At 45.0% G+C, this 20,300-nt stretch overlaps 1 protein-coding gene across 1 annotated transcript in view; it reads left to right on the top strand.

Annotated features, from left to right (window-relative positions):
- The first annotated feature begins 9,473 nt into the window (after positions 1–9,473).
- The window catches only part of EFCAB8 (EF-hand calcium binding domain 8), a 105,021-nt gene continuing 94,194 nt past the window's right edge, over positions 9,474–20,300 (top strand). The window contains 3 exon segments of the mRNA XM_063633685.1: positions 9,474–9,577; positions 9,788–9,839; positions 13,688–13,853. Coding sequence (XP_063489755.1) covers positions 9,534–9,577; positions 9,788–9,839; positions 13,688–13,853 — 262 coding nt within the window. The 5' untranslated portion in view covers positions 9,474–9,533.

Genomic DNA, 20,300 nt, shown 5'->3' with positions numbered 1-20,300 from the left:
TTTGGTTATCTAGGTGAGCAGGTCAAGCCTTAGAGTCAAATTTCTAGGCTCCTCAATCTAGAACCTTAAATCTTGAGGTGTGTGTGTATGTGTCAAAATGTAAATAACTCTCGTTTCCTTGTATTGGAGGCTCTCAGGTTCTGAAATGTGAAATGGAAATAGCCTTCATAGACATGTTTCTGAGTGTGAGTCGGCAGTTCTTTGTCCTGTGACCATTTGAAAGCAAACCAGGTTACCCACCAATGCCTAGAACTTTGTAAGTGGCATCAAGGGATAAATTTATAGTTGTAAAATGACCTATCAGCAGTTTGGGGCTGGGTGTCATGGCTCATGCCTGTAATCCCAGCACTTTGGGAGGCCAGTGCAGGAGGATTGCTTGAGCCCAGGAGTTTGAAACTAGCCTGGGCAACATAGCAAGAGACCCTGTCTCTATTTAAAAGATTTTATATATATATAAGATATATGATCATATATATATATATATATATATATATATAAAGGCAGTTTGGAATTCTATTTGTCTTGCCTTATTTACTTTTTAAAAATTTCTACCTTAGTTTTTTCCTGGTTTACTTTGAGTGTTTTTTTTTGCAGTCAGAGGAGATTGTTGGTGAGGCTGGGTGTAGGTATGAGGCAGAGGAGGAAGAGTAATTTATTCCATCTACTGAGCCTTTCATTTACTTTCTGTTTTAGCAGTAGAGTGGGATGTGGGAAGCTTTTGTTGGGTGAGAGTCAGTCTATCGGTGAATCTTAGAAAGCTGGATTTGTGGTTCTTACTAGTTACTAAGTCTCCAGTGGAGACAGATTAGTTTTTAAGATTTAGCCTTAATGGATGATTCACAAATTGCAATGCAGAGTATTGAAGTTAAGTCCAAGGTCAAGCACACAAGTGGGTAAGACTGAACATATGAAGGGGGTGTGTGGCTGGCACCCACCTCTGACCTTTACTGAAATAAATGAGGGAGACAGTGCTGTAAGTGGAATGCCACGGACCAGGAGTTAAGACCAGAGTCCTGTGCTAGGCCCTGCATCTGAAGTCTGCAGAGCATGGCTTTTCATTGGCTCAGTGAGGAGTTGAGTCCTGGTTCAGAAAGTTACTGAGGTCTGTAAAAGTCAGTGGGATACTGGAACAAGAAAGAGTGGGAGAGTGTACAGTTCCCAGCAAACATTGCCAGTGGAGGCTGATTTTCACCAGTGAAGGGAAGTTTTGATAGAAAAGCACAGTGTCTCAACTACTTTTGGTTTTTGACTCTGAAAGAGGAGGCTTTGGCAGGAGGAATAATACAAGTGGCCTACCACCTGTTTGGCTTTTTCCCCACAGGTTGCAAGCTGCAGGGAGGGCCTTGCTAGTTCTAGTACCTCCATCCCCGAATCGTCTAAATGTATTTTACCCAGGACCTGTCATGGTTTATCTGAGTGACCAGTTTCCTTTCCTCTCATGCTTATTTATCATGTTCATATTTATATTTTTCATAATGGGGCCTGTTTATATATTTTGAAGTAGTTCTAGTGATTTTAAGATCCAGCAAAACTTCAAGGTCATCTGGATTTTGGTGTTCTACTTAAGTTTTCTAACCTGATACAGTCTTTTTTTTTTTTTTTTTTTTGGTATTTTGTATGTTTTTCTACAAAATGTGAGCGAGTTAAGCATGTATAATTATATATGACTGCTGTTTTCACTTTGAAATTTTAAATCCTGCTTGGGAGAATGGAATAAGCTATTGTGTTTTTTGCAGGCAGCTATGGGATATCCCAATTTGTCCCTCCCTCCTCCTTAATTTTGAAGCCTGAGAGAGGAAGTAATAATTTTCTTTTTTTTTTTTTTTTGGTAGGGATGGGGTTTCACTGTGCTGTGCAGGTTGGTCTGCAACTCCTGAGCTCAAGTGATCCGCCCTCCTCGGCCTCCCAAAGTGCTGGGATTACAGGCCTGAGGCACTATACCCGGTCTGAAGAAGTAGTAATTTTAAGATTCAGTGTTGAGTGAAATAAATGCATTCTTAAAAATTTCTAAGAGTCTTTAACTCTCTGACCTAATATTTAATATTTCCCCCAATCATTAGGAAGTGCTTTTTTGTTGTTGTTTTTGTTTTTTTTCCAGTCAGGGCCTCGCTCTGTCACCCAGGCTGGAGTGCAGTGGCATGGTCACGGCTCACTGCAGGCTTGACTTCCCGGGCTCAAGTGATTCTCCCACCTCAGCCTCCCAAGCAGATGGAACTGCTCAGCTAATTTTTTTATTTTTGTAGAGACAAGGTCTGGCTATGTTCCCCAGGCTGGTCTCAAACTCCTGGGCTCAAGCAGTCCTCCACTATTCCTGGCCAAGAAGTGCCTTTTTTTTTTTTTTTTTTTTTTTTAAAGTAGCTGCTGAACACATGAGAATCTGCCTTTTTCTTGAATCGTGTTTTTTTTTTTTTTTTTTTTTTCTTTCAAGATGGAGTCTTGCTATTGTCACCCAGGCTGGAGTGCTGTGGTGCGATCTTGGCTCACTGCAACTTCCGCCTCCCAGATTCAAGCGATTGTCCTGCCTCAGCCTCCTGAGTAGCTGGGATTACAGGCACACGCCACCACGCCCGGCTAATTTTTGTATTTTTAGTAGAAACAGGGTTTCACCATGTTGGTCAGGCTGGTCTCAAACTCCTGACCTTGTGATCCACCTGCCTCGGGCCTCCCAAAGTGCTGGGTTTACAGGTGTGAACCACTGCGCCTGGCCTGAATCATGGTTTTTTCAAACCATTGGCATCTGAACCTCTAGCTCTCTCTGGCAATGTTGTGTGGTTTTAAATGTCATGTGAGCTGAGTTACTGACCTTAACCTACTGCCAGCTAAAGGTGTGATCCTGTGATACCAATCTTGAGGGTCCCTGCTAGTTTTAGCAGTTAGTGACTTCTCTCTTGTTTATTTTTGTTTGAAAAAGAAAAAGGCTCTCTTTTTGGCTACAGAGTTGCATCTTGAAATTTTTGACAAATTACATAGAGCTGAAGAAGGATATAAGTTTTGATATCTTAAAATCACAGGGTTGAGGCTTGAAAGGACAGTATTTGGCATTGCAGCTAAGTGGGAGTGTGAGGAAGCGCCTTCTCTAGGGCAGGTAATTGCATCTGTTAATGTGGCCCTTGGGCCCCTGAGTTGCTGCCTTCCAATCAGAATTTCCTTAGCATTAGCGAGTGACGCCTGAATTAATCTCAGGTAGGACTTCTAACTTTTTTCCAAAATTATTTTTGTGCAGAGGTTTATCTAGGAGATTTTTCTTCTGAATGTCGTCCTCCCCACTTGTTTTATTATTACTGTTTTTTTCTCTTTTTAATTTTTTTTTTTTAAATAGAGACATGGTCTCATTATGTTGCCCAGGCTGATCTCAGACTCCTGGGCTCAAGTGATCCTCCTGCCTCAGCCTCCGAAAGTGCTGGGATTATAGGCGTGAGCCATTGCGCCTGGCCCTGTTACTGTTTTTCTAACCTGAGTTACTTAGGATATTTTCATTCTTTTTTAAAAAGGTGGGAGTTTTCTGAACTTTTCCTTAGCTAAAAAGTGGAATGCATCTTAATATTTTCCTTTTTTTACTCACATAAAGAGAGGGAAAAACATATTTAATGTGACAGAATTTAGCATATTTTAGGCCACATTAAAATACTGATAAATGTATTAATCAGTGAAAATAGGTTATAGTGAAAAATGTATACCATTTGATTAATAAATATATGTTACTGGAAAAACGCAAGAACTGCTGTAAGAATTGCTAACATTGTGTTGGAAAATGAATATACTAAGCTAAGAAACAATGGGAAGCTGTCATACTTAGGGCCAACAGCCTTTTTTAAAAAAAAAAAACACCTAATTTATTAATATCTAGTCTAATAAACCCTGATTTATAGGACCTCTGCACCTTTTTTGACTTTTTTCTCATCCATTCTTAATACTCTACACTATGACAAAACCCTTTGTCTCCATTATTGATGAAATGGGAACAGACTTGTTTTTGTATGTTGGTGTTCTCTGAGTGGTGAAGGCCCAGGGAGAATGTTTTGTTTGGTGGTCACTTAGCATTTGAAAACATCTACTTCCTTGTGACTTAGCTGGGTATCTTTTAACATCTGGAAGCCACATCCCTGACTGAAATCTCTGGAGACACTTACCTTTCACCAACTTGTCTGCCGAATTGCGCCATGGACCAAGACTGCAGTGGCTGCATCAAGTCTAGGCCTGCCCTGAAGTCTGGATTTGTAATCCCCCATTTCAAATGGGGCAGAAGGCAGAGGAGCAGAGGAGCCACTGTGCCTTTTGCTGTCCTGGAGCCAGTTGGCCTTTTGGTTTTGGTGAACCCTGCTTTATAAGAGGACTCCCTGGCATCTTCCAGTTTCCCGCTACTTGTTTTATGTATTATTTTGTGTCTGTGTTTGTCCTGGCTGTTTGTGCTGTAGCTCCTTTCACTGTCTGCTGTAAGTTCAACTTCTTCAATAAAAGAAATGTTTCAAATTGGATGAAAAATGGTTCTGTGATTATGGTTTGGATGGGATGGGTTCTGGTGCTTCATTTATGTTCTTCATATGGAATTCTGTCTCATTTCCCTGGTTCTAAAAGTGACCAGCAGACCCAGAGTTCCGTCTCGACTTCATAAAGGAGCTCTCTTGGACTGGGAACAGCTGCCGATGTCTTTGTTGAGATGGGAGTTGGAAAGTGATAGCACTTTGCCAGACTTTGCCAGCAAGATTAACTGAGGAGATCAAATTGAGTCAGGGTGAGTGAGTGTTTTGGGTGAAAGTTGCCCTCCAAAAGATTGGATACCTCTGCTGAAGACCTCCGCCTGACCTCCAAGGCTGGAGAGCAGCTCTTATCTGTGTCCTGGCCGGCTTTCAATGCATGTATCCTTAAGTCACCTGCCTCTACAAATTGCTACAAACCACTCGTTCCCCTCTCATCCCTAGCATGTTCCCTCAGTGGCTGCTCTGAATTCTCACCCCTGTTCCAGATGGTACTCTCCTCACCTGCCTTGCCCTGCCCCTCTTCCGTCAGCTCCGGACAGGTCAACTTTAGGGAATAGATTGAGGCAGATGGATGTGACTTCTGATCTGACCTGTTCTCCAGTTCTAAATATCAACCTAATTTTACATCTCAGCCTTCCCTTCCTTCCCTTAAGAGTTGGAGGAATGGTACTTGTCTTGGCCTCTCCCCTCTTATTCCTGCCCTTTTCTTTTGGGTGGTCTCTGTTGCCAGCAACCAGCATTTTTTTTTTCCACTTGGTGTTTTACGTCTGTTCATGAACATACATAGAACCACTTTCTCCTGGTGAAAGACATTTCTCTTACAAAATGTTTAGTTTTGAAATAATTAAAAATATATAAATAGTTGTCCCTAAGACTACTATAAATAACTTTCCTTTGTCCAGATAGACTAATTGTGAACATTTTGCCACATTTGTGTTATTATACATGTATTTGTTAAATCATTTGAGAATTACAGACATCATGCCCTTTTACCCCTAAATACTTCTAAGTGTACATTTCGTGAAACAAGGACATTCTCGGAACCACAACACCGTTATCAAAAGCAGAAAACATTAATATAATATCTAATAATACAGAGTCCATGTTCAAATTTTACATAATTTCACTGAATAACAGCCCTTGCAGCATTTTTGTTTTTTCCCAATTTGGGATTCAATTCAGAATCGTGCATTGCCTTTAGTTGTTGGGTCTCTTGAGTCACCTTTTATCTCTAACAGTTCCATAGCCTTTCTTTGGTTTACATGGCATTTTACTTTGGCCAGGCGTGGTGACTCATGCCTGTAATCCCAGCACTTTGGGAAGCCAAGGTGGGCGGAAAGCACTTGAGGCCAAGGAGCTCGAGACCAGCCTGGCCAACATGGAGAAACCCTGTTTCTACTAAAAATACAAAAGTTAGCTGGGCATGGTGGCATGCACCTATAATCCCAGCTACTGAGGAGGCTGGGGCATGAGAATCATCAGAACCTGGGAGGTGGAGGTTGCGGTGAGCTGAGATTGAGCCACTGTACTCCAGCCTGTGTGACAGAGTGAGACTCTCAAAAAAATCAAAAAAAAGCCCAGTTATTTTGTAGAATATCCTGTAATGTGGGTTTGTCTGTTCCCTTATGATTAGATTCAGATGATGTTTTTTTTTTTTGACCGTAATACTGCCGAAGCAATGTGCCCTGCGTGTATCGGATCAGGAGGTGTGTGATGGATGTCATTTTGTTCCATCGCTGATGGTGGTAACTTTTTTTTTTTTTTTTTTGAGATGGAATCTTACTCTTTCACCTAGGCTGGAGTGCAATGGCACAATCTTAGCGCGCTGCAACCTCCACCTCCTGGGTTCAAGCGAATCTCATGCCTCAGTCTCCCGAGTAGCTGGGATTACAGACGTCAGCCATTGTGCCCAGGCTATTTTTTCATTCTTTTATAAAAGTTGGCATCATACTGTGCACCCTTTTTTGCATCTTGTTTTTTTTTTTCTTGAGACAAGGTCTCATTCTCTCACCCAGGCCCTGGAGTGCAGTGTTGTGATTACAGTTCACTACAGCCTCGAACTCTGGATGCAGGTAATCCTCCCATCTCACCCTCCTGAGTAGCTGGGACTACAGGTGAGTGCCACCATACCCTGCTAATTTTTTTTTTTTTTTTGAGACGGAGTCTCGCTCTGTCACCCAGGCTGGAGTGCAGTGTTGCGATCTCCGCTCGCTGCAAGCTCCGCCTCCCGGGCTCACATCATTCTCCTGCCTCAGCCTCCGGAGTAGCTGGGACTACAGGCGCCCGCCACCACGCCCGGAGAATTTTTTGTATTTTTAGTAGAGACGGAGTTTCACCGTGTTAACCAGGATGGTCTCGATCTCCTGACCTCGTGATCCACCCGCCTCGGCCTTCCAAAGTGCTGGGATTACAGGCGTGAGCCACCGCGCCCGGCCAACCCTGCTAATTTTTTGTATGTTTTGTACAGATGGGGTTTCACCATGTTGCCCAGGCTGATCTCAAATTCCTGGGCTCAAGTAATCTTCCCGCCTTGGCCTCCCAAGGTGTTGGCACTACAGGTGTGAGCCACTGTGCTTGGCCTGCATCATGCTTTTCTTATTAGTACTTCATGGAAATCCCTCTTAGCTGCTGGAAGTCAGATTCATCCTGATGTTTGGGTGATGTCCTAGGTGCAGGTGTACTGATTTGTTCATTTCTGTGTCTGTAATGGTTCACTTTTGGTTTTTGCTCCTATGAATGATGCAGCAATCACTCTTCAACAGTGGCCGTTCACAAAGGAGTCATTTAAATTACTACCCACCATCCTACCCACTCCACTGAAACACATTTTATTTTATTTTTTTGAGACAGAGTTGTGTTCTTGTTGCCCAGGTGGAATGCAATGGTGCGAACTTGGCTCACCGCAACCTCAGCCTCCCGGGTACAAGTGGTTCTCCTGCCTCAGCCTCCCGAGTAGCTGGGATTACAGGTGTCCACCACCACACCCAGCTAATTTTGTATTTTTAGTAGAGATGGGGTTTATTCATGTTGGTCAGACTAGTCTTGAACTCCTGACCTCAGGTGATCCGCCTGCCTCGGCCTCCCAAAGTGCTAGGATTACAGGTGTGAGCCACCGCGCCCAGCCGTTGAAACACATTTTAAAGATTGCCATGAGCCTGGTGTGGTGGCGTGTGCCTGTTGTCCCAGCTACTTGGGAGGCTGAGGTGGGAGGATCACCTGAGCCCAGGAGTGCAAAACCAGCCTGGGCAACATAGCAAGACGCCATCTCAAAAGATTGCCGTGAACCCTTTTTTAATTAAAATAAAAATCAGAGAATTGCATGATTTAGGCTATAAACATCTTCCATAATCTCACCTGCCAGAGATGACTGCTATTAATTTTGGAGTATATGTTTCCAGGCTCTTTTTTGTGCATGTGCCAATATGTACATGCATATATTCTTAACAGAAATGGACTTAACATTTTACATACACTTTAGCTTTTTCACTGGTAACCTCTTAATTGCCTTTTTCAGTGGCCGTTTCTTTCCCTTATCACCTTAGCTCACTTTGTAGTGTCCCATTCTCCTAGCTGTCTTGTGTGTTTCTTGCTCTTTCTGTCCTCTAAATGTAGCCACTCCTCAAGTTTCAGTCCCCAGATTTCCAGATACTCATTTTTATTATTTCTTTTTCTTTTCTTTTTTTTTCGAGACAGGGTCTCTGTCATCCAGGCTGGAGTGTAGTGGTACGATCTCAGCTCTCTGCAGCCTCGACATCCTGGGCTCAAGTAATTCTTCCACCTCAGCCTCCTGAGTAGCTGGGCATATAGGCGTGCGCCACCACACCTGGCTAATTTTGGATTTTTTGTAGATATGGGGTCTCAGTGTTGCCCAGACTGGTCTCAAACTCCTGGATGCAAGTGGTCCTCCCGCCTCGGCCTATTTTTTTATTTCTAATTGGACAGCCTAGTATCACATGCATTAAACCAGTTTCCCTCTTTGCTCCTTTTCCTCGAAGTGGTTCTGGCATTTCTGTTAGCTTGGTTCTTGGCTTCCAAATCTCCTTCCCTTAGGCTGTCTTCTCTCCTTTGGTCCTTAGATGTGAGCTGTTGCCAAGACACTGCTAGATTAGAGCATTCTTGCTTACCATTTAGCCTTCTCCCTCCAGCTTGTGCTGATGAATTTTATTTTTTATTTTTTTGGAACAGAGTCTTGCCCTTGTTGCCCAGGCTGGAGTACAATGGCTTGATCTCGGCTCACTGCAACCTCTGCCTCCCAGGTTCAAGCAATCCGCCTGCCTCAGCCTCCCAAGTAGCTGGGATTATGGGAATCTGCCACCACACCCGGCTAATTTTTTATATTTTTAGTAGAGACAGGGTTTCACCATGTTGGCCAGGCTGGTCTCGTTCAAACTCCTGACCTCAGGTGATCCTTCCGCCTTGGCCTCCCAAAGTGCTAGAATTACAGCTGTGAGCCACTGCACCTGGCCGCTGATGAACTTTCATAGTTGCTCTTCATTTTGTTCAGACTGTCTGGCCGGGTATTCAAGGTTCTACTTTCTGCTGCCATTTTTTTTTTTCTTCTCTCCCATGATTCCTCCCTCTCCTCTGCCCCCAGGACCCTTCAGGTCAAGCCAAGCTGGCTCACTTGGTCTGCCCCCTGTGCGTGTCTTGGGCTTAACTATTTCTCGGCTGTCCCCCTGCCATCCTAGAGTGTCCTCTGGACTCTTGCCTGGTGGGACTTGCTGACGAGGTGGATTGGTGCTCCAATAACCCTAACAAAACGCTGTCATCCATCTCATATGGAGGCCTTGCTGACCCAATAGAAACATTCCCTTTGTATTCCCAGAGCAGAACTCTGTTCTGTCTGCTCTCCCGAAGTCCTGACTTGCAAGGGCACTGGAAGGCAGGTGGGGAGGGTATATGCAGTGGAAATGAGGAGCCCTCATTTTTCTAATCTGTTAATTGTACTTGGACTACCACATGGCCTCGTAAGATTCTTCTACTTCTGTAGAAAGTGTGATCCCCTTTAGAAAGTCTCTGGCATTATGTCAGGAGTAAAGAAACTTGTGAAACCCCATGGCTTCTGCAGGACAACTCTCTATCGGGGAAGAAAGGCTCAGGTGCAAGCTTGGCAAAAGCTTTTTGCTGGGGAAATCTCTGGGAAAAGGGATGCTCATCAAATGCTTGCTGGGAGTGTCCATGGGCACGGGGCAGCCACCCTCTCCCTTGACCTTGACTTCTTTTCCACCTTTCTGTGACCTGGTTAAGTCAGCCTTCCACGTGGTCCTTACAACGACTGGAGTTAAGTTGACTATGATTCCCTATTCTAGGTCAAGACTAATGTCTTCTGAAGACTTAGCAGAGATCCCTCAACTCCAAAAGGTAAGACAATTATCTGAACTAATAAAGGGTGGGGCATTCCAGAGTCACCCAAAACCTCACTTACTAGCATGGAAGTACAGGGGTTTCTGCATCGGAGAGGGGGTTGCATACTCAGATATTTACTGGGCAGGTAAGTGTACTTTTTTTTTTTTTTTTGAGACAGAGTCTCGCTCTGTCACCCAGGCTGGAGTGCAGTGGCACCATCTCGGCTCACTGAAACCTCTGCCTCCTGGGTTCAAGCAATTCTCCTGCCTCAGCCTCCTGAGTAGCTAGGATTACAGGCATGTGCCACCACACCCAGCTAATTTTTATATTTTTAGTAGAGACGGGGTTTCACCATGTTGGCCAGGCTGGTCTCGAACTCCTGATCTCATGATCTGCCCGCCTCAGCCTCCCAAAATGCTGGGATTACAGGCGTGAGCCACCATGCCTGACGTAAGTGTACTTTTAAAGGGCTGCCTGAGACTGGGTATGGTGGCTCACACCTGTAATCCCAGCACTTTGTGAGGCAAAGGCAGGCGGATCGCTGAGCCCAGGAGTTTGAGACCTGCCTGGGCAACATAGTGAAACCCCATCTCTACAAAAAGTAAAAAATAAATTAGTCAGGCATGGTGGCACATGCCTGTGGTCCCCGCTACTCCAGAGGCTGAGGTGGGAGGACTGCTTGAGCCCGGGATGTCGAGGCTGCAGTCAGCCATGATCTCACGATTGCACTTATCCTGGGCAACAGAGCAAGACCCTGTCTCTAAAAAAACAAAACAAAAAAAGCTACATGAGTCAAATGCAATACACCTGAGCCCTGTGAAGTACAGTCTGTACATGGACTCCACTTCTCTACTTAATTTTGTCCAGCAGGTTGTGATAATGGTGGGATGGGCTATAAGAGTTTATATCAAGCCAGGTATGTATCAATTGTCTGTTATGTGCTTGGGGCTGGGGAATATAGAGATAATTAATACAAATTAGATTAAGATTAAGTTAAACATGCCCTTGTCTTTGAAAAAGCTCACTATGAGACAAGGAGTAATAACAAGAGCTGTCATTTATTGTGTAATTACAGTTTACTGGGGCTTCACATGTATTCAGGTATCATTTAGGTCTCAACCACAACCCTGCAGGGTAGGGTCTGTGGTTCTCTTTTGCAGATGAGGAAACCTATGGCTCAGGGAAGTGATATGATACGCCTAAGTTAAAATAGCTTCCAAGTGGGAGAGCCAGACAGAATTCCAACCCAGAGCTCTGGGGCTCTGCAGCCATGTGCTTCCCCTCATGCCTTGCTGCCTACATATATGGACAGACATGCACATTTACTATGCCTTGAGGGGCAGATATGAACAAAGACCTGGGAATATGGAGGTGGCAGTGATGACTGTCATCTGAAAGTTATGGAAGAGCTCCTTGGGGGAGGTTCCATTTGAGCGAGAGTCTGAAGAGTGGGTAGGGGTTCACCTCAGGGGGAGACGGGCTGGTTTGTATATGGGAGACAATGTGAGTAGGCACGGAATGCTTGCTGGGCTTGGGGATGGTGGGGAGCAGGTGGTGTGCCTGGAACATGGTGCATGCTTGAAACTAGAAAGATAGGTCAGAGCTGGTTAGGAAGTACATTGAATGCTACACTCAGGAGTTGGGGTGAAGAGTGTCAGAAGCAGGGTAAAGTCATTGATCAGATTTGCTGCCTAGAAGCCAGGCACGGTGGCCCATGCCTGTAATCCCAGCACTTTGGGAGGCCAAGGCAGGAGGATCACCTGAGGTCAAGAGTTCGAGGCCAGCCTGGTCAACATGGCGAAACCCTGTCTCTACTAAAAATACAAAAAATTAGCCAGGCGTGGTGACTCATGCCTGTAGTCCCAGCTACTTGGGAGGCTGAGACATGAGAATCACTTGAACCCAGGAGGCAGAGGTTGCAGTGAGCTGAGATCGCGCCACACTCCAGCTGGGTGACAGAGTGAGACTGTGTCTCAAAAAAAAAAAAAAATTTGCTGCCTAGAAAGATGACTGGTGCCAGTGTTGGGAGGTGGATGGGAAGAGAAGGCCAAACTCTGGTCTAAGTTAGTGGTGGTCATTGTACTTGTCCTAGCAAAAGACTAGAGGTTGGGATGAGCAGGGGTGTGGGAGAGGAGGCTTATATGTAGGAGATGGATCCCAGGAATAATCAACTGGAGGGACGGTAGAATGCATAGGAAGAAGAGGGAGGAGATGAAGGTGGTGCTGAGATTTCTAATTTGGGGTCTGGGTGGGTGGTGAGAGCCTTCACGTGCTCCTCTGTTGGGCTCCATGGAGGCAGGGACCCTCACTATGTTCACAGTGTATCCACAGTGCTGTTTCCACAGTGCCTGGCACTGAGTCAATGTGTAGAGATGCTGGGCTAATGAATGAAAGGTCACAGGAGGATGAGCACATTTGCTCTTTAGTTGGGGCTAAGGTGGGGAGAGTGAGCAATTTAATCCCTTGTCTTTTGGCTTTTTGAACTAAAGGCTTCTCAACTTCCCAAGGCCCAAAGCAATGTGTCTCAGCGAGCAGCACTGCCTGCCTGCCACTCAGGTCATCTAATTATCCACGTTTGGAGTCTTTTAGGGAAGGCAGCCTTTGATGGCCTGAGCTTTGGTGACCTGACACGTTATGCGAAGTATCTATCAGTTTCACGGAGGGGTGAGGAGAGGAAGCATCATGAGGCCTGGAGGGGTGGGGAAGGCTTCTGGGGGGGATTTGGGAAGGATGAGTAGAAGGGGGAAGTGAGGGAGAACCCCCAGTGGAGGGGTCTGTGTGAGTGTTGGTGTGTTGGCAGGGAGGCCAGGAGTGGGGCAGGTGAGCTCATCTGACTGAGATGGGACATCTGGGCTGGTCAGGACCAGGTCAAATTAGGGAAAATGGAGCTGGATTCCCTGGGGTCGATTCCTTTCCTTCCTTCCTTCCTTCCTTCCTTCCTTCCTTCCTTTCTTTTCTTTTCTTTTCTTTTCTTTTCTTTTCTTTTCTTTTCTTTTCTTTTCTTTTCTTTTCTTTTCTTTTCTTTCTTTCTTTCTTTCTTTCTTTCTTTCTTTCTTTCTTTCTTTCTTCCTTCCTTCCTTCCTTCCTTCTTTCTTTCTTTCTTTCTTTTCTTTCTTTTGCTTTCTTTTTTTCTCTCTCTCTCCTCTCTCTCCTTTCTTTCTTTCTCTTTCTTTCTTTCTTTCTCTCTCTCTCTCTCTTTCTTTCTTCTGTCTGTCTGTCTATCTGTCTTGGAGTCTCGCTCTGTTGCCCAGGCTGGAATGCAGTGGCACAATCTCAACTCACTGCCACTTCTACCTCCTGGGTTCAAGTGATTCTCCTGCCTCAGCCTCCTGAGTAACTGGGACTACAGGCATACGCCACCACACCCAGCTAATGTTTTTGTATTTTTAGTAGAGATGGGTTTCTACCATGTTGGTCAGGCTGGTCTCAAATTCCTGACCTCAAATGATCTGCCCTCCTCGGCCTCCCAAAGTGCTGGGATTACGGGCGTGAGCCACCGCGCCCAGCCCCCTGGGGTTCTGAATTCTGACCACTGAAGATTTGAAATGATATAGTTACTGAACTGAGGTCCTTTATAAATGAACACCCCATTATGAGTAAGATAGGACTTGGCTGTATCCTCCCTGAGCCTCAGTTGTGGCATCTGTGAACAATGGTTCCCCCTCCAAAGTCAGAAGAGTCTAGGTTTTTCTTTATCTTCTTAGGTCTAAAAATGGTTAAGAATTATGTATTTCTGTCAGTAACATCATAACACTACTTACCTTGTTCTTTCTCAAAGAGTCTCTCTTTAAATCATGTGCTGAAAATGTTTGGCTCAGGAAATTGAAACGCTCAGTCCCTGGTTCTTGTTATATTCGTTCCAGCTGTCCATCCCACATGGCTTCCAGAACAAGGAGGCTGCTAACTCCCCAACACCATCCATCACCCTTAGCCAGGTGCCCGACCTCCAGCCTGGGTCCCAGCTGTTTACTGAGATACGCCTGGCCGAGATAGAGAAGATGCTTGAGGAGGACATCAACTCGACTGGAGGTAAGGCCGCTCTGTAGGCTCGGTTTTTGTGTGAGTTCTGCAACAGGGCAGGACCGAGTGCCTGCGGTGTGTGGAGAGTTCAGACATGATAAGCATTTTTGTTTTTGAGACAGGATATTGCTCTGTCACCCAGGCTGGAGTGCAGTGGTGTCATCACCACGGCAGCCTCGACCTCCCATGCTCAAGCGATCCTCCTGTCTCAGCTCCCAGAGTAGCTGGGACTACAGGCACATGCCACCACTCCTGGCTAATTAAATTTTTTTTTTTTAAGAAACAAGCGCTTGTTATTAAGTTGGTGCAAAAGTAATTGCAGTTTTGCTATTAAAAGTAATGGCAGAAATCGCAATTACTTTTGCACCAATGTGATATGTGGCCCAGGCTCGTCTGGGACTACTGGGCTCAAGTGATCCCCCTGCCTTGGCCCCCGGAGTAGCTGAAACTACAGGCACATGCCACCATGCCTGGCTAATTAAAAAAATAATAATTGTAGAGATGAGGTCTTGCTATGTTGCCGAGGCTGGTCTCAAACTCCTGGGCTCAAGCAGCGCCTCCTGCCTTGGCCTCCCAAAGTGCTGGGATTACAGGTGTGAGCCACTGTGCCCAGCCCTGATCAGCATCTTTGCATCTAGTTTCTCCTGTAAAACTTTCAATCGTTATGTAGGTATTGCAAGCATATTGGAGGCTATTTGGGATCTAGAAAATTTTAAAAAATACCACTAGTCCAAATACCCAAATGTAACCACTGTTAGCATTTTGGTGTATGTATTTTCTTCCAGTTTCGTATGTATGGTTTATTATCTGTTGCTGTGTGATAATACCACAGTCTTAGTGGCTTAAACCAATGCACGTTTATCACCTCACAGTTCTGGTGGGGCAGGAGTCTGGGCATGGCTTAGCTGGCTTCTCTGTTCAGGCTCTCACAAGGCTGCAATCAAGTTGTTGGCTGGGGCCGGTGTGGTGGCTCATGCCTCTAATCCCAGCACTTTGAGAGGCCAAGGTGGGCAGATCACTTAATGTCAGGAGTTCAATAGCAGCCTGGCCAACATGGTGAAACCCCATCTCTACTAAAAACACAAAAATTAGCTGGGCGTGGTGGCACGGGCCTCTAATTCCAGCTACTTGGGAGGCTGAGGCAAGAGAATTGCTTGAATCTCAGAAGCAGAGGTTGCAGTGAGCCAAGGTCATGCCACTGTCCTCCAGCCTAGACCACAGAGTGAGACTGCATCTCAAAAAAAAAAAAAAAATATTGTCGGCTGGGGCTGTGGAATCATCTTGGGCTTGACTGGGGAAGGACCCACTTCCAAGCTCACTCAGGTTGTTGGCAGAATTCAGTTCCTTGCCCCTGTATGACTGAGGGCTTCTGTTTCTTCCTGTTGGTGGGAGGCTACCTTTAGCCTCTAGAGGCTGCCCACAGTTCCTGGCCATGCGGGATTCACCAACAGAGCTGCTTGCAAGTCTCAAGCCAACAACAGGAGAAAAACTCCAGCAAGATGGGTGTTGCAATCTTTTTTTTTTTTTTTTTTTTTGAGACGGAGTTTCGCTGTTGTTGCCCAGGCTGGAGTGCAATGGCACGATCTTGGCTCACTGCAACCTTTGCCTCTGGTTCAAGCGATTCTCCTGCCTCAGCCTCCCAAGTAGCTGGGATTACTGGTATGTGCCACCATGCCCGGCTATATTTTGTATTTTTAGTAGAGACAGGGTTTCTCCATGTTGGTCAGTCTCGAGCTCCCGACCTCAGGTGATCTGCCCACCTCAGCCTCCCAAAGTGCTGGGATTACAGGCGTGACCCACCGCGCCTGGCCAGGTGTTGCAATCTTATATAACAAATCATGTAATCATGTGTACATAGTCCTCCTGCACACCCTGTCACCTGTGCCATATTCTATTGGTTAGAAGCAAGTCACAGGTCCCATCACACTCCAGGGGAGGGGATCAAAGGAGGGATTGAGCACCAGGAGGCACACAGTATGGGGGCTGCTTAAGTCTCTCTACTGCACATGGCTATGTGTGTTTTCATATGTCTTGAATCATACTATATATGTAATTTCAGACTACTTTTCACTTAATGCTAATATCCTAAGGTATTTTCCATATTGCTACATAATCTTCCAAGTCATCATTACTAATGGAGGCAATTGTTTCACTGGCTAAGCTATTCCCCTGTTTTCAGATATTTAGGTTTTATTGAGTTTAATGTTGTAAAGATATCCTTTGTGCATGAAGCCTTTTCTCTGTTTAGAGCTTGATTTTTCCCCTGAGATAATACTCCTGTAAGTCAAATAATAGGAATACTTAAAGGCATCTTTCTTTATATCCACTAGACCATGCCAGGGTCCTATTTACCTGCCCTGTGAATTTCTTTTGAGATTTACAACCACACTGTGATGTGGGCAGGAAAGGATAAGAAATCTCCAGTTTACAAGCGAGTAAAGTGAGACCTAGGAGGGACAATTTGTGTCTGGTCTGAAGATCGGGTGGTTCTCTTCAGCGTCATTGTTTGCAGCCAGGAGGTGCCACCACTGTGTGTGGGAGGACCCGTTGGTACTGACTCTGGCCATCGTTCTTATTGTGTTTGTGTTTGTTTTGAATAGCTAACATATCCACACAGTTCAGTATATCCAAACGGTTCAAAATCCAAAAGGTACTTTTTTCATGATAACTTTTTGATATACAGAGAAAATGTCTTTCTCCCCCACCATCCATGTGCCGAGGTATGTCCGTTTAAGTGATTACTGTTTTCTGTTTCCTGTGATCTTTATTTTTAATTTTTTTAGGGACAGGGTCTCGCTTGGTTGCCCAGGCTGGAGTGGAGTGGTGTGATCATAACTCACTGCAGCCTTGAACTCCTGGGCTCAAGTGATCTTCCTGCCTCAGCCTCTGCCTGGGTAATTTTTAAAAACTTTTTGGTAGAGATGGGGTCTTGCTATGTTGCCCAGGCTAGTCTCAAACTCCTGGCTTAAAGCAATCCTTCTGCCTCTGCCTCCCAAAGTGTTGGGATTACAAGCGTTAACCACTGCACCCAGCCTCCTGTGACCTTTAGAAATAAATACAGAAGTACCTTTAGTCACTTCTACTTTTTTTTTTTTCTCTGAAATGGAATCTCACTCTGTCACCCAGGCTAGAGTGCAGTGGCGCGATCTCAGCTCTCTGCAACCTCTGCCTCCCAGGTTCAAGTGATTCTCCTGTCTCAGCCTCCCAAGTAGCTGGGACTACAGGCACGCACCACCGGCTAATTTTGGTATTTTCAGTGGAGACAGGGTTTCACCACGTTGGTCAGGCTGGTCTTGAACTCCTGACCTCAGGTGATCCACCTGTCTTGCCTCCCAAAGTGCTGGGATTACAGGTGTGAGCCACTGCACCCGGCCCTCTCTACTTCTTCTTTTAAATTTTAGTGTCCAGTCATCAGTTTCCTCCCTTTTTTTATATGCAATGGCAGCCTACTGTCCACACTGTTCTACTCTTTGCTTTTTATTTTTTTTAATTTTTATTCTTTTAAATTTCTTTTAGAGATAGGGTTTTCCTGTGTAGCCCAGGCTGGAGTGCAGTGTGTGATGATAGTTCACTGAAGCCTTGACCTCCTGGGCTCAAGCAGTCCTCCTGACTCAGCCTCCAGAGTAGCTAGGACTACAGGTGCGTGCTACCACATCCAGCTAATTTTTTCATTTTAATTTTTTGTAGAGATGGTGTCTTGCTATGCTGTATTCCTTGCTTTTTTAAAAAATTAATTTTAACAAGTTTACCTCTTGCTTTTTACTGAATGTATCTTGCAGATATTTTCATATCAATGTAAAAAACCCTTTCTCATTTAAAAAAAACCAACTGTGGCTTTAAATGGGAGAAAGGAAAATTCACCTTTTGTTGATGTAGGATAAAGGAAAATAGGATCATTTTTCTCTTTCAAAAGTCTTTTAAGGAGGTGGATTATGAGTGCGGGCTCCATACCGTGTCTGAGGCACCCCAACTGTCACTGCATGCCTTGGAAGGAAGAGAGGACATGCCAGTGTCCTTCTTCCTATTCTGTAAGTTCCCTTTTCCTAGCTTCAGTCCGGGTTGTGCCAGATCTTTGGGGGAAGTCAGTGGTTCTTAAAGAGGAAAGACTGCCTTTCAGTCTCCCCAGGAGGTTTCGAAAGCACACAAAGGCAGTTTGACTCCCAGCTCTGTCTGGAAGGAGGCTGCAGGGCTCATGGCCTGCCCCCAGGTATCTGTCTTCTACCTGGAAGGACCATTAAGTGCTTAAGTGCCTTGGCTGTAACTCCAGATAAGCAAGATGGGTCCCTCTTTTAGCAAGGCATGATTTCTTCAGGCTTTCCATTTATTCCTTGATCCAGCAACAAATATAATAATAATTACTGTTGCATCATTGTGCTGGGTGTTGTGTAAGGAGCATAGAATGGGGTTAAGAGCATGAGTTCTGGAGCCAGATTGCTGGGGTTAGTATCTGGTGCTACCACTTACCAGCTGTGTGACTTTGGGCAAGCGACCACACCTCTCTGTGCCACATTTTCTTCCTTATGTAGGTAGTCAGGGTGCATAAGGCACAGAGAACAATGCCTGGCATGAAGTGCCATCGCCGGCACATCTCAGCGCCCACAGAAACCCTCAGGGGACCAATGTTTGTTGAAACCAGGACCCAGCCCTGGGGAAACAGGCTCATCCCTGCCATCCCAGAGCTCTCAGGCTGGCGTGGGAGATAGAAGACAGACAGACAAGAGTGAAAGCAAGCTGGGCACAGTGGCTCATGCCGGTAATCCCAGCACTTTGGGATCCCAGTGAGCTGAGGTGGGTGGATCAACAGGTCAACGGTTCGAGACCAGCCTGGCCAACATGGTGAAACCCTGTCTCTACTAAAAATACAAAAATTAGCTGGGCATGGTGGCGGGTGCCTGTAGTTCCAGCTACTTGGGAGGCTGAGGCAGGAGAATTTCTTGAACCCAAGAAGTGGAGGTTGTAGTGAGCCAAGATCATGCCACCGCACTCCAGCCTGGGCGACAGAGTGAGACTCCATCTCAAAAACAAAAACAAGGCTGGGCGCAGTGGCTCATGCCTGTAATCCCAGCATTTTGGGAGGCCGAGGGGGGCGGATCGCCTGTGGTCAGGAGTTCAAGACCAGCCTGGCCAACATGGCGAAACCCCATCTCTACTAAAAATACAAAAATTAGCCAAGTGTGGTGGTGGGTGCCTGTAATCCCAGCTACTTGGGAGGCCGAGGTAGGGAGAATTGCTTGAACCCAGGATGCAGAGGTTGCAGTAAGCCGAGATCGTGCCATTGCACTCCAGCCTGGGCAATAAGAGTAAAACTCCATCTCAAAAAGCAAAACAAAGCAAAACAAAACAAAATACTAAAAACAAAAAACAAAAACAAAACACAAAACAGTGAAAGTGAGTGTGTCAGCTGATAAAGAATGTCAGCAAGAACCATGGAACTGGGCAATGGTGGGGTGGCCTCCTTAGACAGACCCTAGGAAGGCTTCCCTACGGAAGGAGCCCCCTGAACTCCGAGGATGTTGGCCAGGATGGTCTCGATCTCTCGACCTCGTGATCCACCTGCCTTGGCCTCCCAAAGTGCTGGGATTACAGGTGTGAGCCACTGTGCCCAGCCCAGAAGCACTTTTTAAAGATTGTGATTATTAAAAAAAAAAGTTGCAGACAGGGGTTATTGACCCATTTGCAGACAGATCCCCTTATAGACCCAGCACGTAGAGAATTTTCTTTTTTTTTTTTTTTTTTTTTTTTTTTTTTTTTTTTTTTTGCTATTAAGATTTTTCTTTTAATATGCCATGAGATATCTTGATTGTATATTTTCCAAAGTACTTTCCAGCCACATCTCCCAACCCTTCCAAAAGACTTTGCCAGTCTTTCCAATGCAATAAAAGATGCTGGATTATAGTTTTGTCTACCATCTCTTTTTGAAAGCAATATTATACTAATGACTTTAATGGTAATACACTCTTATCTAATAAAGAAACACATTTACAAATATCAGAAACCCAGTTTTGAAACATTTGCATTAATTTTGAACTGAATCAGCATTTTGTAGGTTTTTAAAAAGGCAGCAGTTTGACTCAGGACTTGCTGATAAACACGTTTCTGCTGAGGGAAGGGGAAAAGACAGGGAGAGTGAATGCTGCATTTCTCCATTGGCCCCAAAAGTGCTAATTTCACAAAGGGATACATCAAAAGCAAACATGCAATGGTTGTTTTAAAACTTTTACTGCAATATAACAATGAAGTAAACAGTAATTAGACACCTACCAATTTTTTCCCCAAAACAACAAAAAAATGTAAACAGGAAAATAACTCTGCCTATACTTGTACAGCTTCTCAAATCATGTTAGAAGGGTCTCACATTCAATGATCAAGAAATTTTAAAATAGCAGTAATTATTTTCATTTTAAGAAAAGGTTCCCTTTCTCCCCTCCCACCCCAAGTATTTAACATGAAAGAATG

The sequence above is a fragment of the Symphalangus syndactylus genome, chromosome 24 (assembly GCF_028878055.3).
Source record: "Symphalangus syndactylus isolate Jambi chromosome 24, NHGRI_mSymSyn1-v2.1_pri, whole genome shotgun sequence".
In the NCBI taxonomy this organism is placed as follows: Eukaryota; Metazoa; Chordata; class Mammalia; order Primates; family Hylobatidae; genus Symphalangus; species Symphalangus syndactylus.
Note: the sequence above shows the minus strand (reverse complement) of the source record. Positions and strands in the feature narration are given on the sequence as shown.